The 24530-nt window shown below is 32.9% G+C and overlaps 2 protein-coding genes across 2 annotated transcripts; one reads left to right on the forward strand and one right to left on the reverse strand.

The window, feature by feature from the left end:
* Positions 1–7711: 7711 nt before the first annotated feature.
* LOC130635612 (hillarin-like) lies at positions 7712–16200 on the forward strand. The gene is made up of 5 exons (XM_057444987.1): positions 7712–7821; positions 8813–9055; positions 12702–12943; positions 13302–14092; positions 14576–16200. Exons 2-5 carry the CDS (start codon positions 8837–8839, stop codon positions 14746–14748), a joined length of 1425 nt encoding a protein of 474 aa, XP_057300970.1. The 5' UTR covers positions 7712–7821; positions 8813–8836; the 3' UTR covers positions 14749–16200.
* Positions 16201–17562: 1362 nt separating this feature from the next.
* On the reverse strand, positions 17563–24145 carry LOC130635617 (transcriptional coactivator YAP1-like). The gene is made up of 2 exons (XM_057444995.1): positions 23568–24145; positions 17563–19712 (listed from the first exon to the last, which is right to left on the reverse strand). The coding sequence occupies exons 1-2, from the start codon at positions 23921–23923 to the stop codon at positions 18920–18922; spliced, it is 1149 nt and encodes a 382-aa protein (XP_057300978.1). The 5' UTR covers positions 23924–24145; the 3' UTR covers positions 17563–18919.
* Positions 24146–24530: the final 385 nt, after the last annotated feature.

Here is a 24530-nt window from a genome sequence, read left to right on the forward strand (position 1 = left end):
AATCATATTATATACCTCATATACTTTAATTATACTTACATACGTTAATTTTGCACTTTAACCCTTTTCGGTCCGGGGGGGGGGGATTCCGCCCCCCCCTGACGGTTTTTTTTTAATAACTCCTGATTGCTTTGTTATATGGCTATGATACTTACTGAGTTTCAACATTTATCTATTAGACACCTGCATGCTAATTTTTCAGGTCCCATACCTTTCAGAGGCTTTGATATTGGCCATTACTCGAAACTACCCCTAAAAATCTCTATGAAATCCTTATAAAGGGAAAAATATAATAACTCCTGTTAGGATTATCCTTAGAACTTGAAACTTGCAACACAACTTTGTTTCATCAAGAAGAATCATTTGCAATAATTTGAACACGTGACTAATCCGATTTCCCGATTTTGTCGGATTTTACCTGAAAATCGAAAAAAAAACGGATTTTCGGGCAATTTTTGGCAATTTTTTATCCGATCCATGTAAAAACCGGAAGATATGTTAAATAACTTTTATTTAGCTTTCGGAAACTTCAAACAGAATGTAAAAATTCGCTCTAGAACAAAAGTAATTATATTTCAAGCAGATAGTGGCATTTTTAACAATTTTCAAGCTTCTGATGACGTCACAGAAAATGTGCTGACGCAAGCAAAAGTTTATTGGCTTTTATGACGTAATATAAGTGTGCCAAGTTTGATTCAATTTGAACAACCCTATGAAAAGTTATTGAGGGGGGGGGGGGCGGAATCCGCCCCCCCCGGTCATAGTATGTTCGAAAAACCCCGGACCGAATAGGGTTAAAACAGTCAGATCACATGAATTAGATTGCTTATAGTTGTAGTATCACCATTGTAATATCATCAGAAATATTTTCTGTTAAGTTTCCTTACTTTTTTTGTACGCTAGGGACCAAATATTTGTATTTCGAAAAATCACTGCGCAATTCGAGTGTAAGTGTAAGTTTATTTTTAATAAGGCCCCCATTACACGAGAAAATATTAACGAAGAATATTACTCGATTGTGCACACACTTGTTAATCCTTCTAACTTTCTTTCATGTTGTATTTCGTTACATAATCTAGAAAAAGAAATTTCGCGTTCACGCTTGAGTTCTGTTGTTTGAAAATTCTTCGTTTGTTGAATTCATTTGAACCAGTTTAAAAAAATTTACCAACGGAGGAATTTTTAAGACGTAAAACACCATTGAATTCTAAAATTTAAAAGGACTTAAATAGTCTATTTTGCCCTTTGACTTCATGTGTTTTGTAGTTTAAGTGATATTTTCTCGCGTATCGAATAAGAAAATATACGAAAACGAAGGTAATAAGTGTGAATACGCTCTTTAAGAAATAAGAAAATTTTGAAGGATAATAGAAGAATATATCGTATAGTCGTTCCCCGTGGAAATATCCACGGGTTCGCCCGTCATTTATATTTACCCGTCGCAACAAAGTCGATAAAAATATATTGCATTTCATATTCGTGTTTCCGTAACATCATTTTCTAACTCAGCAGGGGGTCCGCGTAGAGACAGACAGACGGAATACGGCTATTATAATAGAGATTCGTTATGCTTCAAGGAATAATAATAACAATAAAACTGTTGTGTCTTTTTACTCCTCTTCTCTTCGTGTTCCAAGCTCTTCTTTCAATATATTCATACATATGTTGGCCTTGGCGTAGGCTTCCCAAGATCTTTTAAACACTTCTCTTGGTACATTATCTAGCAGCACCTTGTGAAGTACCTTGTGATTCCAATCATAAAGATCTCTCCACTCACACGTTCCATTGCAGTCTTCAAGTCACGTATCTCGCTTACTTCATATGCCTTTACATTCATGCGATCAGTGGTTCTTGTTCATCTATATAATCGATAATGCCATTCAGCCAATTTTGTAGTGTTGAATCTGATGAATCTGACATTTTGTTTCAATCTAAAATCAGAAGTTTTGAGATGGTACTAAAGATGGCTGTTACGCATCTTTAAAAAACACGTAAGATAGTGTAGATGGTAGAGATTTTATTAATTCCTAGGGGAAAGCCCAGATGAAAGCCTAAGAAATAATATAATAATAGTAAAGGCAGATTTTGTACAGAGAACTTCAATTAAGATATAACACCGCCTCTTATTCACCACCGATGAAATTGAAAGAGATTCATTCATATATGTCCTGTTTAACTTGACTTGATAGTAGAGATTTAGATATGGTACGGCGGTGTTATATCTTGACTGAAGTTCAAGATATATCACCATCCAGATCAAATTAAAGGAAATTATAGTACAAGATGTATTTAACGCATGCAAACATGAGAAACGACCGTTAAGCCAAATATGATGTTGTAAAACTGCATAAAAAACCCGAACTTGAATGTATAGGCCGGGTTCGCGACACCGATACATTAACAATGGGAATTATTCAAGCCAAAATAGGCAGAACAATTGATGTAGTATTTATTAACTGATATCTAATTCTTTCTTTTGTTCTAGTGGTTGTGAAAACCAGGGAGTTTGCCTGTCCGTAGTTTTGATCCAGGCTCATTTAATCATATTTAACTATATATCGCTTTTTTAAATTTATAGACAAATATAAAAAAAGTTATTAGAACCAATACCCCATAGTTGATGCAAAGCGAGACAAAAAATAGTTCCTTAAATTTAAAGACAACGCGATAGTAGGAGCCTTTACAAAACAAATGACGGTAAGATTAATCCGACAGATAATCGAAAGTTGATTTGCACATTCTAATACTAAACAGATAAATACACAACTGTATTTTGAGATGTAAAAAATCAACAATATATTGCAGGCTAAAAAAGGTCTTTTGTTTGAAGATATCACTTTCTTCGCACTCAAAGAATCTTTAAACGAAACCAAAAGAGAAGGAACATTCTCAATTGAACATTAGCTATCTTGAACTTTTCTCAAAGAAGCGGATGTCGACTCTACGTATGAAGCTGACTTTCTCTCTGTGGCATGGCTTATGAGGTGTTTTGGAGACAATTAATGGTTTTGCAGAGGAAATATAATGCATAGTGTATTAAGAAGTTTGCTGCAATTGTAATAATTATAGGACTAGCTGTATGCCCGTGGAAGAATCCACTGTATTTCTCATTTAATTCATGTAAAAGATATACGTCCATCAAAAAACAAACAATACAGTGGTGCGAATCTTACAATCTGCAGTATTACCATAAAATTGAAGGTGTCCAACAACTCCAATTATGTGACATTTAAATTACTTGCTCTTAACTTCTGATAATGCAAAAATTATTCGGAAAGGAGTTTATCAAAGCATTTCAAAATACGTCTCATCTATAAAAATTTAAATCACTCAAAATGTCACATACAAAATGTGTCTCACAAAAAAGCTGATCAGTGTCAAACACAAATCTCTGTTAATGTATATATTAAAATCAGTGAGTTTATTCCAAAGGTTGTTGACACAAAATGAATGAAAAATGAAATTATTATCTGAGATGTAAAATAATGGATTGCAAGGATAAATTATAATGCAACAAAACGTTTTTTGATATATTGCACATGGTCATTTCTCACCAAACTTTAGACAAAATGCGTATTAATACATAGTTGTATTTAAAAAAAGATTGCCTGTGTCAATTAGTGAAAGCAATTAGTGATGATGGAACAACCCTGTTACATTAAGGGTGTAACAACCCTGTTACCTTAAGGTAATCTATTTCGGAAAAAGTTGAGGCGGAGCTTATTATTGTGGATGAGTGGTTCCAAAGTACTTCATTTTGCGAAATAAATTTTTTCGGATAACTACATTTGACTAAAATTTGAAGAATTCTTCATTCGGATAAAGAGGATTTAGTAACTTCGTGAGATACATAACTTTTAGAAACACTAAAAATTTGATGCAAATCCAAGATATGGAAGATTTGTGCAAAATCCACTATGACCGTCACAAACACTCCGTATTATTATATAAGGTTGATGATGTCAGCAGAGACATGTCAGAACACAAAAATTCTTTGCAAAAGTCACAGACAGACAGAACTGGTGTATTATTATATAGATTAGTCGATAAGGCCCGTGGAAAAATCCACTAAGGCAAGATAAAAATTTTGATGACGTCAGCAACCCATCCACTAACAAAAATTTAGAATTTTGTTTTCACATTGCCTCTATTGTGGATAACTTAAAGCGCTGATCAAGAAAATGTATATGATCATGTTCTTTTGATGAGCGGTTTTTGAGATAGGAGGGTTTAAAATTTTCAGCAATGACCCGTCAAGACAAAAAATTTTTTTTAAGAGATTTGTTAAGAGATCTTGAAACGCTGATCAAGAAAATGTATAGGATCGTTCACATGATAATCTACATTTTCTTGATCAGCAGTTTAAGCTCTACACAATAGACGCAATGAATAAACTGAATTTCGTCAATTTTTTTTGTATATGCACTACTGGCATCATCAAAAAGTCTAAAATAACCAATTTTTACATTGTCCTCCTGCCTAAGTGGATTTTTTCACGGGTTTTATCGATTAGTCTATATAATAATACGCTAAGTAATATTAAGCAAGCAATAAATGATGATTCTTTGAATACGCTATAGCAGTAAAATATAGAGTGAATAAAATTAAATTTCCTAAAACAAAAAAAACCAACTAAATAATGAGTGTTAAAAGTTTGCAAACTTCTACTCACCTGAATTTATGTTAGTTCAAACAGGAAAAATTTATTTTTATTTGTGTCTGTTGACATGCTGCGACATGTCTATAGACAATACGTCAAATTGGACAAGTTTTTGTTGACATTAAAGATCATTTTACAGACGTGAAAGCGAAATAACTTATAGACGTAAGTTATGATATAAATCAGAATTTAAAGAAAGTTTTTCAAGTTTTTCGGCTTTAAATGTAGTTGTAGCGCGTTGACAATAACTGACTTTATCACGAGTGGTTAGTTTTTATCCTGGATTCGCTCACAGCGAGAAAACTGGTACAGCTTAAGTGGCTAACGAAACAGATATTTAATATTTTTTAGGTTTTTCTACAAGAATACTAAAAACGCTTTCTTTTAGGGTATCATTTAATTTTAAAGTTTCTTGTTGTGGTCTTGTACTGATTATATTCAAATCCTCTATTTATCCTTAAAATCTTCTGAATCCTGTATAATGATGGGGAAGAACTTCTATCATATCTTTCAAACCATCTACCATCTTGAAACCTTATATAAATAATTTGTCTAATTGACGTGAAGCAGAATTTCTGAATTTAACGGCATGTCTTACTTCATGATTACCGTAAATGCTCGATTGGATTACAATTTAAGAGCCAAAGCGGCGCTTATTTGAATATTTAGGAAATTAGAAAAAAAAATAAAAAAATAAAAAGGACGATGTTATTGATGTAGAGGAACCTTAGGAAAGGAAAGTTATACAAGCATTTATGATTAAATTAAAACAATATTTTTACAATCTGAACTGTTCTGTTTTATCATTTTACTACCAACATCATACTACCATCATTCCCAAAAAGAAACTTTTTACTTGACACAAAAACGTTTTAGCGCCCATCTCGAATAAAGCATACCCCTAAAAATTCAATTTTGAAATAAACGGGGCGGTAAATCGAGCATATACGATATATTTTGTTGACACATGCACAGTTAGCTGGTTTTAAAAACTATGCGTCACGCGCTTATGAACCAAGCTTGAAGCTAGCATGTGATTACGTAAAAGGGTTAAAAACATATAACTAAACTGGGTTGTTTTCGGGAAATTTCCGCAGCATCCTAAACAATGTGTGTTGGCAATGATAATAACAACCACATGAGGTTATCCTTAAAAAAACAAAATGGTATACGATTGTAAAAAAATATAGTCGTTAGGTCGTAGAAGAATCCACGGGTCCGCCGGTCTTCAGATTTTTGCCTATCGTGCATATTTTTCGGCGTCGATATTTTTTGCCCACCTGTTAGCACAAAGTCATATAATTTGCTTTGACGGGGGCTGTCACTATAATTATAGGTGCGGTTATAATACGCTTTAGATTTAATAAACCTCTCGTTTCTACAAATTTGCGGAAAGATCTCTGGAATATAAGCTACCATTTTGAACAGACGGACAGAATACGGGTATAATAAATATCATTTCTCAACCAACATCTAAATTACCAGGATAGCAACGCTAATATCAACCATTCTCTGCGTTTTTAGAAGTCTTCCAACTACTTCAAAAGTAGGTACAAGCTGGACTAGACGATATTAAGTAAACTTGTCAGACGTTTCTTAAATAAGACTAGAGAACTCGTAGTATCCAAAGTAAGAAAACTTTAGGCGCATATTTTCCTTATGCAGTGTTTTAGCACTTATCGAATGGTAATTTAGGATCTCCATCATCAAAGCCCCAGGAATTTTTTTATCGATGTTGATGTAGAAATGATTTAAGTGACTTCGATTTTCTCGATTTGAAGTCCTTCTTTCGTCGGTGTTTTTTTAGACTGTACCAAATTGTTATTATGCGAATTTATCCATGTCGCGTTAATTAGAGACACAGTTAAATATGCATGAAAATATTGAGAAAGTGTGAAAAGAATGAATGTTCTAAACATTTTGGTCCTGCTTCAACAGGGCTAACGAATTTTCTTCCAATCGCTTCTAAAGTTGGGATTTTTTTTAGGATGAAAATATTTTATTAAAACACTGGGATCTCAAAGCCAATAACAAGTTGATTATCAGTTTAAATTTTCCAAACTAACAAACTTTCTAACAAACTTTCTGGCCTAGTAATATTATTCAAATTAAAAAAATAGGTTTATGGGTGCCATTATTCCAGTTTTACGTAAGAATTACACAAATTTTTAAATAAGCGTATTGGAAAATTGTTGTGAATGGCGATTGCAGACCAAAATCGCCAAATTTAGTGCTTGCTAAAATTTGTACGAATTAGGTATGTTACAATTAAATTTGGTTATTTTTCTTCTTCTATTTATATAATAATAAATATCTAATTATTTGCCAGTTGTTTACTAACTGAGTTCGAAAGGAAGTAATCAACACATTCACTTTTTTTTCACGCATATCGCTGTTGCAATTATTAAACTAATGAAATTTTCATTCAAACACAGGTCACAATTATGTTGTACAAAACACAGCTTCTCTCTGCTATCCCATCAGCTAACCGATCGTAAAAATTTCCAAAACTATCTAGCCATCCAGGAGCCGCAAACACTAGATTAGAGGTGTGAATGTACTTTTGTATTTAGGACTTTGTGTTTCTCAACGGCGCAGTGCTTTCTGATAGTTCTAGAGGGTACTGGAATCGAGCTTGAATATGCCGTGTTCTAATCGTAATTGTAGCACTCTCTCGTTACACATGTACTTTTTTTTCACTAAACTCATACTTTTTCATCAAGGTTTGTTAGCCATGCGATTAAACACTCTTATGTAGAAAATGCTTATTGTTTAAATGTGGGAGCTTTTACCACACCATCGCTGTGTGTGGTTCGATGTTGTTCTCTGCAGATTTCAGATAACCATTTTGCAGATACACGAACATGTTTATATCGCTTCACCGATGTCAGATAATATACAAGATGCCCTGTGGACGAGATTCATATTCGTATAGGCGAATAGTATGCCACAGAGATTGAATTCCTTGTAAAAATAGACCCGAACTCTGAGAAGACGAAGTTCGAGGTTGCGCTATCGCTATAACTACTGCAGTGTTTATTTACGTAATGTCTCTACTGCCCAATTTTTATAGTGAGTGGCCGAAAACGTGTTTGATTATTCTGGCAGAAGACAAATCTGTGCTGTTTAAAAGTTAAAGTGAAGTAAAGTGAAATAAAAAGGTGTTTTTTTACGTTACATGTGGCTGCTATCTAATTATTTAGGTTTTCATTTAGAAAGGTTTTGATGGAGATTGCGATTCAATTCAATTTATTTATTTGCCATAGAAAAAGTTAGCCTAGCTATCTGGCTGCTGGTGATCCTGGGAGCACTCTTTCCAGTTATTAAAAGTAGAAGCTAGTTGACTCGTTACCTTTCTTAAAAAGTAGAAAAACCATTCTAAGAAAATTTAATGTGTAGCCTGAGGAAAAATCAATTTTTGAACAATATCCTCACACAACTCACTTGTTTTTATTCTTTTTTGGACCATGCTTCAAGAAGTTACATTTTAGTAAATACTAGGTTAAAGTTTAAGTTCAGGTACTTTCAAAGGATGCATTTTTCCATTTTTAATTGTCTTAACAAATACCCCTCATTTAGACGTTTAAAATTATTAAACCGATAATAGGACAGAAAGTATGATATTTTTGCCAACGTTAGCTAAAATTCTGCCCATATTAAAAATTAACAGCCTTAATAATTGATAATATAATAATTGATGGGCATATAATTGTGAATTGGTGTAAATATAAATTTAAATTTTATAACACCTTGATTGGTATTATATAACCTCTAAGAATATAACTTTAAACTGACACAAGGCTCAAACTGCATCTAATTCTCATCAAGGATATTCAAATCTGAATTGTTTAAAATATAGAGACTTTAAATTTTTATATATATATGTTGTAGCTTCATAAAACCGTGGCAACACAGAAACATCAATTGTTATTATCTTTTACATGTTACAAATATATATATAGCTTCATTTTATGTATGATATCTTGTTGTATTAGAAAGTTTGCTGTATATATATTATGTATGCAAGGTTGTGTTTTAAATTCTTTTTAGTTTCTATAATATGAAACTGCCTTTAGAAAAATTCTAGAATCATATTTTTCTATTGTTTATGAATTTCTTCTTTTGTATAAATCCATTTACTTCTAATTTTAGCAACATGCACATGCATTTTTAAATATGGGTTGCGGGTCATCAAAAGTCAGTAGTGTGGTCCATATCAACCATGATACCTCTAGCAGAACACAATCTTCTTTACATGGTCATGTGGAAAGGGTCGAAAACTTAGAAATGTATTCATCAAAACAGTCTGTTTCAAACGAAAGCTTCAAACAGAGAAAAAAGAAGTTGATTCCCAATGTTGAAATATTTAAGAAAGCTGATGAGAGGGTTTTTCAGGTAAAAAATTTAAGTATTAATCTGTAAAATATTTATTTTAAGTGTTACAGACAACTTAAGGCTAAAATACACGGTCAGTTTAAATAGACCGTGTAAATGTAGGATAAAAAAACTTAGCGTGTGAACAGAAAAGTTGTACAACCTTTTTCCATTTTAAAAGTTTTTTAAAAGTTGGACATGTTCAACTTTTGCTAAGTTTTTTCTATTTAAATTACCAGAATAATTAATGAGCTATATATTGTTTAAACTAAGTATATATTTCAGCATATTTTTCGGGTTCTACTTGTGTTAAGAGAGTTTTATTACCAGTAACTAAACGTATAAGTTTTTCTCACAACTAAACGGTCTGTTTAACCTTAGCGTGTATTTTAGCCTTAACTTTTTTTTTCATGGTAAGTCACTGCTTTTGCACTGCTTTTGAGTAGGGTCAGTTTGTTTGCCCTAATACCTAAATGTGGTATATAACTGAATGGATACCGCATTTTTAAGTGCTGTTTGGAGAGATGCTACTGTTTACACAAACGATTTAATCTGGCTTTTCACCAGGACTGTTATCCAATCTAACATTTTCCTTGTATGCAAACTCTTGCCAAAGTTATGTTGTTAATATAGACTTTATGTGAATATTAAATGCATTTGCAAAATCTAAATAAATTTTATAAATCTACATTATTACCATCACAAATTAATGTAACAATTGTGTCATTGTAGTGAAGTAGTTGGTTCAAACTACAACTACTAGAAAACTATCTGGACCAGGAGAAGAAGTTAAAGACAATTTATTTTTGTATCTTTAATGTCTTCTTCTGTAAACATTAGTTTTTGTAGTTGGAGTAGGTTCAGTAATGTCATTTTTTTGGGAAAAATAATGTTCAGATAGAATTTCAGCCATCTTTGAGGATTGTTTTCACATGTTTTTTTTATCATTAGCATGACATGTGCTTTTTCACATAGTTAAAGAATTATTTAGCATTTTTTCTAATGGATTTCATTGCTAATTTTTTTTGTGTTGCTTTATCGTTTTTTATAGGATTTTTTAAAGATACAGTTTCTACAAATTCCTTAGAGAAGTATAGCTTTCTAGGAGGAGAGACAATTCTTAAAATTTGCTTAGTTATTAACATCTTTGTCACATTAAAATTTTTCGTTCCCTTGGTATTTTACCAGCTGCTGTTTTTTTGAATTGGTGTAATGTTTTTAACATGATGGTATAAAAGTTTAAAAAATTGCTTAAACTGTTTTCTAGAGTAGTGAAATAAATTCTCTCAAACATTTAATTTTAAAGGAATTTAGTCTGCGTTTTCCTAGTTTACATCATCACTTCGAAAGTTCAGCGATGACTTGATTGGCATACGTGAATATTTATCATACACATCCGTATTTCATTCTTAACAGAGAATGCTTCACCCAGATTAGACCTCTGATCATGACGGGCGAGTATAATGCGTGTAAGTCATATTGAAGAAGAATTACTTTGTTCATCACTAACATACTGCCAAGCAGTAAGCGGGATTCGATCCGCGGTCCCCAAAACTGGGAGCTGCAGACGAACCCTATACACTATGTGCAGCCATATCTTAGTGATAAACTCAGATAGTTTATCCGGATGGTGTGTATTCATAGGTGAATATTTATCATAGCACATCCATATTTCATTCTTAACTTGATTGGCACTTTGTTGTCTTTGTAGACAGTGGAAACTGGAACAAGTTGATGATGTGACATAGAACGAACTGTAGGGATGATGCTACTGTTAGAAAGAACTAGGTCAAGAATATTGCTTTGATATGCGTACATTCAGTAACAATTTTACTGCCTGTTGCTCATTTACCATTTGCTTTTCTTCGGGAACTATCTGCATGAAACATTTTGTATTTAGATTGTTGTAAGTCCATGTTTCAGAGAGTCTGATAAATAATTGATTTTAATAATTGATTTTTGTTATTGTTATGTCTTTCGAGCTAACACCGTCTAGATCAGATAGGAAGAGGGTCATTATTATACTCCACCCAGCCTATGCTAGCATAGAAAATGGACTATAAGGCCAAAATGATAACATTTTTGAAGTAACTGCATGAGGTTTTAATTCGTAAAAGTAAAGTAGTCGATGGAGTCCTTAGCTGGGTATGTTGGTGATGTTTATGGTCTGTGGTTGTTCATCAGTTCTGATAATGGTTGGGTGGATTATGGTTAAAGGTGTAGGAATAATGGGCTGGAATGATGGGCTGTGGTGTGCTGGCTGTTGGAAAAGTATCTGCGTAAAATTGTTTTTCTGTTCAGGGTTTATGTAGTGTGTCAGTCTGGATGCCATCGCCTTGTGTCATAAAAAAAGCATTCTTTGTGATAATTTTTCATTTGAAATTCTTTTAGTCCTTCTCAAGTATTTGGATTTATATTCTATATATATCATCCTTTCTTACCTCTCTTCTTTTTGTCTGACATTTGCAAATTCTAATATTAAAGTCAGTGCAATTGTTTCTAAGATTTCATCTATTAAGGATATATAACATCAGAACCCATTTGCAACAATTTTTATTGGTTTAAAGATGAAGATTTGTAGGAAAAAAATCATGGTTTCTTATTTTTTGTGATTCTTCTTTCTATCTTTATAAACCTTTTAATCGGTGAAAAACTTTACGTGGTGGCTTAGCAAAAATGTCCTCTGCAAAACATCACATTAAAATGTTTATTAGCAAGAAATTCTGTATCTGCTTTCCATGATTGTAAACGTCCATATTAACAAAGAAGTCCTTAAAATGCAAAGATCAACTTCCAAACAAAGATGTTCTGAAATTAGCTTTTGGTATATTTTCTTTCTATATAATTTTTTTTACTTCTTTCCTTATTTATTACAATTTAGTTCAAAATTTGACTATTTTTGTAGTCTAAATAGTGTAGACTATTTTTTTTATGCCAAATTTGTTTTCCTGCCATCAAGATTAAAAGTTTTAGTCTCAAATAAATTTTACCATTTTGTTTCAATATCATTAAAAGCAATACATTTGTGGGATTCAGTTCATATTAAAAAAGTTGCCTTTAATAGATTATTTGAATAAACATATTGTATAGGTAACTGGTGGATATTTGTCACAAACTTTTCGGTTTTGCTCTCCAAACTCTATTTTGTGTTCTTTTAAGTGGCGCCGTAGATTAGTGGTTATAGCTCTCGTACTCTGTGCGGGAGACCGGGGTTCGATTCCTCTTGACGGCGATTCAACATGGGCGAGTGAATGTTACCATAGCCCCGGGTTAACCCAAGCCATGTGAGGGAAATTGGGAAGATGGCACACTGTGTGGGCCGTTGAATGTTGCCGGGAGTTGTCTAGTAGAGCGCGGGCTCTAATTGGGTCTGCGTAGCTCAAAATGAGCATTAAATACTCTAGGACTCTCCATCTACGCCATGGCCCCTCCTGGAAATAATAGACAGGGTATATCCCTCGATATTTGTGAGGCTAGCCATGTAAAGTATGCACATCTATCTATCTATCTAACAATATAAGGTGATTGAGTTAGGAAAGAATCATGCTCTCCTTTTGAGCTTGAGATTTTTTTGTACCCATTTTCTGAAAAATGTTACACGATATACACCTGTGGAAATGTTGTTTGATTTAGGACCATGAAAACAAGAAATTTAATGTTATTTTAGGCGCCTGCATCAGAGTTGTCTGGTAAAGAGCTTGTTGAGTTTTTAATTGAACCATTTCAAGATTCAGATTTAATGAAACTGCGTGTTATTTGGTCATGGGTAACACACAATATCGTATATGATGTTGATTCCTATTTTAATCCAAGTAATCAAAAACATTCTGACGTAGACGCAAAGAATGTATTGGCTACTGGAAAAGCTGTTTGTTCAGGGTATGCGAATGTGTGCAAATATATGACAAAGTAAGTCTAGTTTTTGTTTTTCAACAAAGATAAATTTCTTCTCTCGGCGGGGCTAACATTTCTATTCTTTTTTCGTTTAAAGTTCTTGAAAATCGACTCTCATGTTGTCATGCCAACCTACTGCAGTCTTTATAATTATTTTTTATGTTCAGAAGTAATTGTCAATACAACAATATATTAACCCTATTCTCACGCTGAACGTTGAGCATAAAAGATAAATTTACCCTTTTATAGTCTCTGCATGACATCATCAGGGTAGGAACCTAAGATCTTCTGCATTGGAGGCGAACACCCTACCACAAATCCACCTGTCAGTTATCATCGTGTCACTATATATATATTTTTTTTCAAACTGTAGTCTTGCTAGCTTGAGAATGGAAACTATAACCGGATGGGCAAAAGGTTTTTCATACGTAACTGGAACGAGTTTCAGCGATCAAAATACCAATCATGCGTGGAATGCTGTGTACTTAGCAGACTCATGGTGGCTGTTGGATTCAACTTGGTCAGCTGGTTATGTTGATAGCAACAAGAATTTCATACAAAAATACAACGAACATTTTTTCTTAACAAACCCTGAAGAATTTATATACGATCATTTACCGGAGAATTCTGACTGGCAACTGTTGGATACTCCAATCAGTTTGAAGACTTACGAAGACTTAGCTAAGTTCTCCACGGATTTTTTTCGATTGAAAATGAAAGCTGTGACGCATACTAATGGTACGATTAATTGCAGCGATGGTAAAATACACATGAAATATAAAATCGAGAGAGAAATACCTATAAAGTGCATAGGGAAGTTAATAAAAGAAGGCGCAACCAAGGCTATAGATAATCACATTCATACATACACAACAGAAAAAGTTCTCCACGTTTTAGTCAGTTTGCCATCGAAAGGAGCATATCACTTGAAACTATTTGCTGGTGAAGCCAATACGGAGGAGAAGGACCAGTTACCTGTCATTTCTTCTTATGTAATAAACTGCGCAAAAGAACAAGAAATATGCGCGGTTTACCCGAAACAGTACAAAAAATGGAGTCCTGGGTTTTATTTACACTCTCCTACTGAGGGGCAATTATACGTTGGAGAGACGTATCCATTCAAGATATCGTTGCCTGGTATTATTGAAATGGCTGTATGTCTGGGTGAGTTTTTCCAGTTTTTTATCAAATTTGTAGTACAAATTATGTAGTGCTTCAAAGTCGAATTTGGAATCGGTACATAATATCGCGGTTGTTTGCGAATCTTTATGGAATTAAAAATTATAAAATTACTAACTTTAGTTTTAACCACTTAAATTTGTATCATTTTGTACTCCCATAAACTTAAGTCTCACAAATTTCAAACTCACGAAACTCTGTATTTTGAAAATGTAAAATATTTCATTTGTTAAAATCTGCACAGCTGCGAAAAAAATTTTTTTCGACTCACGTTACTTTAACATTTGCATGACTTTAACAGTTTTTGACACGATTACTTGTACAGGTTTTTATCTTTTGAAATTTAACATATAATAACGCCAGGGAAGGATGGCGTTATAGTTCTAACAGGGTGTAAAGAAAGATACAGTTGAAGTTACGCCCTAAACAGATTGTAAATTGAACAATTCATTTTCGCTGACTTTTTAGGTGGAAAGAAATCGAGTTGGCTTCGCCTTCCCAATACAACTGGCGTTGTGTGGGAGGGTGATGTTACCATGGAAGCAGGAACAGAGAGGGTGTCAGTATTAGCAAAGTTTGACAAACAAGTTAATAGCACGTTTTCAAGTTTATTGGAATATCAAGTGTTGGATAAAACATAAGATTTTTAAATGATAGAAATCGTTCACCACCCCACATGAGTCAGTGCGCATGCGTATCAAACAAACTTTGTGACAAAGGAGTAACAGGGATAAATTTTATGGGGAATAGATTATTTTACATAAATTATTTTTTAAAGAACTATTTAGCATCATCAGAAACCAAGAAAGCGGATTCTGGGGTAATTTTTCTAATTACGTTGGAGCCTTTGATGACTTTTTCTGAAAGCAACAAAGAAGACATCGTATTTCCACAAAGCTTGGCAGAAGTGTTAACGTATTGAAGGACAATTAAGATAAAAATTGGATGACGTTATTTAGCCCAAGACGACGTCGTCATAAATTACTGAACAAATAAAAAGGCTAACACCGTAAAACTTTAGAATGAGAAATAGTCTTCCAAACGACGTTAAAAATTAATAATAAAAAAATGCAGAAAAGATGGCTAAGAAATTAATTTTGGAGCTGAACCATAGTTTAGCATTATACCAAATTTTTCATTATTTTTCATTAAAGTCCATAAAGAAAGCTAAAAATGAGGAAAATTTATCAAATTTTAATCGCTTCTTCAGAAATCATGCTAACAAATAAGAGGGGGTTGCAAAATGGGTTAACCATAAAACACACAACCTTTTACAAACAAATAAAAGGGTTTTTTTTATATAAATTTTTTATTTTAATTCAACGGATTAGTTTAAAACTTGCTAGCTTTTTCTTCGCTTGTTACATCACATGTTGTTACATCGCATGTTTCATTTTTTTAATGAAGTGAAAACATACCTTTGTTCACATGCAAAGGTATGTTTACGCTACAACAATGCCCCGTTTTTAAAACTTCCACTCCTTCAAGGAACTTATCTAACTTAAGGGTATTAATTTTCGTTACAACTTTTATAAAAGAAACAAAAAAAATTCTTTTCGCGAAGTGCTAATATTTTCCAACAATTCAATTTCGAGATTTTCCAGAATAATTTTAAAATTTTTTAATGACAAATTTGCGAGGATTTATTTTACTGAATTTCGGGGATAGCGAGTTTTGACAAAATGGACAAAAACTCCCAAAATTTAAGAGAATTTTCTAGAATATTTTTACGTGAGCATAAAAATTCTTATCGTTCTGTTAAAGTTTTAAATTATATTTAGATGTATTTTTTTATAAATTATTTGTTGTTTTAATGAGAACCTTGTAAACATAGTTGTTACTACAACCCAGCCCAGATATTGCATTATCGCTATGATATTTTAGAAAAGTTGTTTGTACTCCAAATGTTTAGAGTGTAATTATATAAATATATTTGTAATTTATAAGGAGTTGATTATATCAAAAAAATATCGACCTTTTTTAAATGTCTAAGTGCTCTAAGTAACGCCAAGTCTGTAGCCGCCCGTCTTCAACGCCCTCCTGCTCCTCCTTATAATGCTTAAGAAACGACCTTTGTTTAATACTAGAATACACGCCCCTTAAAAATCTGGAAAAGAAAATAATAAATATACGAGCGTTTATTAGGGCGTTTACGGTAATTCTTGATATCTTTGTTTACGCGATTTAAAAAAAATGCCATATTTCCTTTATTTAGCGCCGTCCTCTAATAAGCGCCCCTAATAAGAGGGCGCTTAGTTTGAGGAAATACGGTAGGATTGATCTAAAACAGACAACGTGGGACTTAAATCCCTTTCTGAGGTTACGTTGTAGCGTTGCGTTTGGCCATGCTCAGGAAAAACTATTTTTAGATGCAAGTGGCTAAATTACAAAATTTTATTAAACTTTATTTTATCTATCTAGTGACATTGCATCACCAAGGTGCTTTTCCCCAGCGCCTAGGTTCTTGCGAGCCGACTTGTATGTTTATTTTTTTTCGTTAGACTGCTCTGTTTTTGAAATAAGAGAGATATGCAATATATCCTATTTTATTAAATTTACACGAAGAAAATTAACACGAATACCTGAAGCAACTTAAAAAAATAATTAAGGAGATTTCATACCAATAAGGTAACTCAACTGACTTACGAAAGGCGTTGATGAAATGCTAAACAGAAAATTCAAGACAAAAGTTAATGGATATTTTCATATTTTGAGAATGGGTTCAGTAACAACCAGTTTTATTTAACGCAGATTTTTAAAAATTGACGCTAATTTTATACCAAGATATATATTCTCATAAAAATATTGGGCAAACAAAAATAAAGAAAAGTTTTTGGAACTTTCAAGAACAATAAACATGTTTTGTGAGACGTGTCCAACGATACTTTTGTTTCGTAAAGAATCAGTTCTAATGATTGCTAGTGCATTTTCGTCCATCCCATTAGATGGCTCATGTTTGCATTTTAACAGATAATATTGCCGATGAGGAGTTCAAAGAAGAGTATATTAATTTCGCTGTAAAAATGAGTACTTCAGTGAGTTCACTAGAAAAATGTGCGAGAGGAATATCTCCGTAACAATTGCTATGTTAACTTCATAAACTCTCCTCGTTAACCTTCGCATAATATATGTACAATTTCAAGTTCTGCAATAGATTTGATAAGCGTCTCAAACGCAAACATGAATTCACATTTTTTTCCGTAAGAACTTTTAATTGCGAAAAATTGTTTCACCAAAAAATTATTTCAGGTCTCTCAAGAAAAAAAAATATTTACTTACAGAAGTAACGCGCAGACTCGTCCGCAGGACTATTTGCTTCTTAACGCACTGCGCTTTTTGACAGCTTTAGCGCCTTTTTTTCGCCCGCATACTTTTTAGCATCAGGCGGCAAACAAGTAGATAATTTGGCGTTGCGAGGCAACTAAAATGTAGACAAAACATAAAAATCGATGAAGTAAAAGAAATTCAAGTTTAATTACACGTAACCACGTTACATAGAAGAGCCAACAAAAATAATCTGATTCCTATAAAATATCAAGTTATAAGAGAATGGTATTGTAATTATATATACATTTTGAAAAAAGTGCGTAGAAATGAAACAATAAATAAAAAATACAAGTAGCAAAATATAAATGGATATAACCTAAGCTGCTTAATATCAAAAAATAGCGAACAAGGGCGGGAGGGGCGGAAAAATTTATAAAAATATTAAGCGCCTTCCTTGTATTTACCATCCCAATTTGCATTATGAATCCAGCAGTACTTTATTGGACAAAATCATTTGTCTGCGTTTCTTTGTTAGTCGGGTTTGTATATAAACGGTAAAAAGATGTACAAAAACATGGACCACAGCGAGTATTACAACTCGTCAAATGAAAAGCGAAGACTCTATTGACATGTTTTAAAAGGTGCGGGAGTGGATACGTTTACTTTCGCTACATACAGCATCGTAAATGACGGTCATTAACAGCTGGTATAATTCAACTAAGGGTTGAGTATAGCTCGTCGGAGTAATGTTTAGATAGCACTCTACAGTGATAGTCAGATAAAAATATAAAGACTTTAAGTACAAAATTTATAGGGTTGTACTTCGTTTTCCTTATGACTGTATTGTCTAGTGAGAATATAAATGTTTGATGAAAACATGCAAGAAAGAAAATATAAAAAATAACAGGTATAAAAAAATAATTCTGCGTAAAAAAACATTAAAAATTTCGCTATCAAAAAAGACACGCAAAAAAATAATTCGTTATAATTTAAAAAAAATATTATAATAATAAAAACATTAATTACAAAAGAACAATTTTATTTCTGAATAAAATGACATGAGCCAAAAGATGTCAACACAGTGAGCAAAAAATGAGCAAAATTATGACGTCATTGAAATCTACATGGTTAATAAAAATTAGTAAAAAAATAATGGTTATCCTAAAATACATTTTTAATAGCAAAGTGGAAATGCTCAGATCTTAACCAGATGGATAAAAATGACGTATAGCAACGCATTGTTAGTATAAAACACTTAGAAAAATTAGTATAAACTTGTTAACCAAACTAGGTTGATAATTGTTCATGAAACACCTGTTGAATAAACTTTACTAAAATTGCTTGGAGCTTTGATAGCTGTTGAGTCGCAGCACTTATGTATTTCCTCGGCACGGTAGAGATGTACTCTGTGGCACCTGCCTTTTCTTCTTCCAACTGATGTATCCGCTCTATACAGCAAGACACTGCCACAGCCTTCCACTCAACCTAATGTTGTGGTCTGTGAGACAGATACTCCATATGTACATATACCAAGTCCTAACGCTATTATAACCATGTTAAAAATCCATCATCTTTATTTGCAGGCGACAATAACATATCAACATCGCCAAGGACTTCGGAACTTATTCCTTCCAATCCTGTACCAAGTTCTGTTTCACCTTCTAAAATCCCAAGATCAACATTGGTACCTTGCATGCTATCGAAAAATTTTGGTAACCGATTGTTGTGAGTTAGCCGGAGCTGCTCCGGATTTTGAAGGCCATCTTTATTGCCATTAAAACGATTGTTACCAATTTTTTGGTTGCCTTCCATATCACAATCTTCCATACTTCCCATCCCATCTGGATCTGAGGAAGTAGGCGTTAAAAATGCACCCATTCCGTCCAAACCGGAATCAACAGATCCGCCACGGGCATGAATTCCAACGCCGGGATTCATTGACTGACTGGCAAATTTTTCACGTACAAGATTGTTTAACATAGAGTTGCTGTTTAAGAGCGGGTCAAGTTGAGGATTATTTACATTCCCAGGCATTCGTGGCTGTTGCATCATAAACTCTCTTTGTTCCAACATCTGACGGTGCCGTGTTAACTTCTCAGTTTGAAAGAAACGAAGGTTTTGATGGTTCATCGGCGTTGAGGTGGAACTTCGATTTTGTCTGGGTAAGCGAGGATCAAACCAACTTGTAGTCTTTGTACGGTGATTGAGGAAGTAAATCTCACCTTCAGGAGTAACAGCCTGTTCCCAACCTTCAGGCAGTGGTTGCGGACTTGATGGTAACATAGTCATGGATTGAGCTTTTCGTGGATCTTGCCATGACGGATTCTGGTTGGTATGGCTGAAATAGTAAAAATGTTTATGAAGCATAAAAATATGCACGCATGTTTTATACACTTGTTTTTACAATAAAGTGATACTGTTGTTCATTTTTCACTCTTTAAGTGTCTTAAGATTTTTTCAACCTTTCTGATTTTTTAAGTTGTTAGCTACATTCTTAACCCTTTTTTGAGCTTAAAGGGGAAGCAACCTAAAAATGTGAATTTTTTTTTTTCGACTACGTATTTGTATTTGAACTTATAAACCCGAAAAATAACACATAAACACAAGAATTTATCTGTAAATACCTATATTCTCTATTTATATCTCCACAAAAGCTTTGTTTTTGAAAAAAGCGCGTCAAAATAAAAAAGACTGGGTTCTAATTTTTATTATAATATAAAGGTTCATTAAAGGTTAATGTAAAAATGTCACCATAAACAATTATAGGAGGCTTTCAGAGGCATCAATATTTTGATTGTAAATTTAGGTAATTTAGGTTTTAATTTTGTTAGGTTATTTAGGAGATTTTAGGTGTGGCAACTTTAAAAAAACATCCGAACCTGGCATTGAAGAGAGAATGCTAGCCAAGTAAAACAAAGCCTCTTGTGTATTAACCTTTTAGGTCAAAAATTATTACAAGATTTGTACATACATATCTGCAAGTTGTTTTACTGTAACTGAGTTTTATTGCCTATTACCAGTTTGGCAGCCATTTTTTAAAAAATCAAACAAGTTTCCATAATTTTTTTAACTTTGATCTTATTTTCTCTTAAGCAAGACTTTTGCATACAAGTATTAACCCCGCAACTGCAAAAGTTTCCTTTCTATTTTTTTCGTGGGCACAATGCTTCCATGTGATAATACAGCAACCCCCAAGATTGTCACACAACTATTGCAGCCAGTATGGTTTAACCCTTTATTATTGAAATTTTTAAAAAGAATAAATGTCTTTTTGACAATATCTGGAAGATTTGATTTGATTTTTTAACTGCTTCCCTACTTTTTCGTTTCATGAGCGCAAAGCCACATTCTGTTCTATGGTGAAAAAAGCACAGCAGAGTCTCCAATCTCTATAGTCTTCATGGAGGCCATAAGGTTAACGTAAAGGTTTAATGCTTAAAATGTGTTCTTTTTGGTTTTTGATAATTCAATTTTATTTTTAATAACAAAAGTACTCTACTTGGCATTTACTGAAATAAAAACTTTGTTCTTTTCAAATAGTAAATTTCTTAGAAATTCTTTAAAATCAACATTTTTTAGACGAGTAATCGGAATAAACCACAACTGTAGAACAAAAACAAAACAAGAAAAATATTTTAAAAGTTTTTCTAATAAACTATTTATTTAATTAATCACTTCACATCAAGTGTACAAGCAAATCTAAAATTCAAAGATTTAAACAAAGGGAACATTTACATTTTTATTTTAAGGTGAACTCAAAAAATGTGCTTTTGATATACCATCTCTCATTTTTAATAGCAGAATTTGACCTTTGACCAAGGTGAAAGTAAAATATATTGATAAACAAATGTTACTGAGTTCAGAGTTCTACTTCTTTACTTTTTCTGTCGACAGCAAATTTAAACAATATGTGCTATTGTCAACATACCAGATTAAAGGGTGACATGTTGTACACAGAAATGTGCAAAATGATAACATTGACAGATTTTAATTTCAAAGAAATTTATGAAATGCAAAAAGAAAAGTTGCTTGCCCACAGTACCATATAGTTTTATTTCAGTTATTATCTAACCTGCCTCAAAATGTACGTAGCAGTTGCTCAGATGCAAAACTGTGTTACCCTTATAAATTTCAAAAATTACAATATTTTAATAAAATTCAGTTTTCCCTACTTTTACTTACAAGACTTTTTAGACGGCTTTTTCATATTTTGAAACACATCATATGAAAATCAAACACAGCACAATTAAAACAGACCAATTGAATTTATTAAAAATGATGATCAAATATTAAATTTACACAAGTGAAATTTTTATTAGAAGTTTTTTAACCTTTTAATTATGGTGTGACTTATCATTGCGATAAACACAATATTATACATGTGTAAGATCTATTTTAAAAAACATAACACTAGAAAAAAATATGTTACCATGGCAACTGATAATTAACAAATTGTTAATTGAAAACTTGTTTTTAGAAATCTATCCAAGTATAATTATGTGTAAAATGCTTAATAAAAATTATATATATAAGTAGGAACAATATTAATATTATTTATGTATATTTCCTCTAGTAAGTATTATATGGAATGCATATAATACTATATACGTTGTCATACTATATACGTTGAAATACTATATACTATATCCATCTTTATGGCATAGTTAAAGTATGTATTGATCTTTTTTTACTGACTTGAGAGTCAGATCTGACTGATTTCAATAAACGTTTGCTTTATACTATTCAAAACTTTTTAGAAAGAACAGACTGACTTAAAAACTAATAAAAATCAAAGCTACCAGGCAAATAAAACACTTTTCAGAATTAATTTTGCTATGAAGTTATATTATCCCCCCCATATTCCCATTATCAAATATCAGCTAAAATAATTCTAAACAATACTCTCACTGTGAAACTGCTTGTCTACACAATAATTTAATTACATTTAATAATATGGAGGGATATACTGACCCTATCTATTTTTTTCAGGAGGGGCCATGGGTTAGATGGAGAGTCCTAGAGTATTTAATGCTCATTTTGTGCTACGCAGACCCAATTAGGGCCCACACTCTACTAGACAACTCTTGGCAACATCCAATGGCCCACACATGGAACCATATCCCCAATTTCCCTCACATGGTTCGGGTTAACCCGGGGCTATGGTAACATTCACTCGCCCATGTTGAATCGCCGACAAGAGGAATTGAACCCCTGCCTCCCACACAGAGTATGAAAACTATAACCACTAATCTAAGGCGCCACATTTAAAGCAAATAACACATTAACACTAAAAATAAAAGCTTTAACGATTAACTTGAAACACTACCACAACACCATCCATTTTCTAAAACACTTTCACCATAGTTCTATCAATTCCTGCTTATCCATATCCACAGGCTAATGCTAATAGTAGCATTTTTTTACCCATGAATCTTTTTGTGTTTTGCAAAAGTTGTTAAAAAGATTTTTGGTCAGATTCTAGACTGCAACAGGTTTAGAATTAGCAGGTTGTAATTTGGAATTTTCAAATCGAAATACTGTTGTTGCAAATCATTTATGGTTTTTGAAACAAAATAACAGTAAACGATGGAGCAATGGCATGTGGACCATGGTGCTTTCAGCTGTAAAGACATTTTATAATATATTAAAGCTATTTCTCTTAGTTATTTTAGATTCACATTTCTCCTTGATGGCGATTCAATATGGGCAAGTTATTGTTACCATAGACCAGGTTAACCCAAGACATGTGAGGGAAATTAGGGAGATGTATCAGAGATAACCCACCTATCATAGTTAGCTTAAATTTTTATTTATGGAGCAACTTTACAATTTCCCCTTTTAACCTACCAAATGCCTTTGTGACCCTAAGGTAAGGCCACTATCGAAAGTATGTTTTATTTGCCTTCTGAATTCATTGCAAAAACAAGTTGTTTGTCATCTGGATTTCTTTACCTTGGATTTTTTGATTAGCAAAAGTAAATCTGTTTTTCAGGACCACAAAACCACTTAGCACTACTCTATCTTTTTTTCGTTTTTGTCGAACTTACCATCTCAACTTTTTTTAACGTGGTTATTTAAAAGTCTTATCCTTCCTATTTAGATTGTCCTTAATATTAAAACATGATTGACAATTTTAACCCAACTAGCTAGTCAAAATTAAAATTGTTTCAAAAATAAAATTATGAAAACATACTATATTTGTCCAGAATTTGGAGTTCTTGCTTCCCATCCTGGAGAAAGAGAGTCCTCTAAAGATTGTTTTCTTTGGTGCATGCCATTTTGAAACACTGCTGCATTTTGTCGTTGCATATTTTGATCCTGTGTTATTTGACTAATATTTGTTGGTACTGATTGAGATCTACCATGATGGATAGCTGTTGGTGGTGGTTGAAAAAAAGAAGCAGGTAGATTTCTCATTCGGAAAGGTAAACTTGGTCTTGGTCCTCCTGCTCCATCTTTCATGGCAGCTGTACTGAACAAATGCTCTAAATCCTCCATAGAATCTTGTTTCATGTGAATAACACAATTTCCTTTAACTTGGGTATTCATTTTTATTTACCTAAATATCTAAATAAATATAATCGAAATTAAATTCAAATGCACAATCGAGTTAAACTGACTTTTAATCCTTTCCAATTCATTTTAGTTCACGACCATCTTGTTCTGTATATTTTTATGCATAATGGAGATGACCTGTTTTTATAATATAATGGAGATAATGCAACCCGGGTGATCCGAATATTTCTCCGATAAAAAAACCCATGACGAACGTATCACTACTGTTCCCGCGCGTTGACGACTACTGTGACGAAAATAATTGACAATATAATCATACAGGCGTACATGAAGAAAAGCAGATAATAAAGTAATTACGCAATGTATATCCTCGTGCTTTAAGAGTAAACTTTTCATAGACCTTTTTGAATGCTGACATAACATCTTCTATCCACAGTAAGTCCTGTTGGCTGTAGCAATTTTGCGTAGCATTTAAAAAACAAGTTTTTAATCGACTGCGCGCTATTTTTTCCGTCGTCGACCTATCTATGAGAAACCCAGGTAAAGTTTATATCTGTGGATGCACATTTTGTTGCTTATAAGGTATTGAAAAGCATACGGAAATTTAAAACCAGGCTTAACTCTCAAAATATGTTTTACG

This window comes from Hydractinia symbiolongicarpus, chromosome 3, assembly GCF_029227915.1.
Source record: "Hydractinia symbiolongicarpus strain clone_291-10 chromosome 3, HSymV2.1, whole genome shotgun sequence".
Lineage (NCBI taxonomy): Eukaryota > Metazoa > Cnidaria > Hydrozoa > Anthoathecata > Hydractiniidae > Hydractinia > Hydractinia symbiolongicarpus.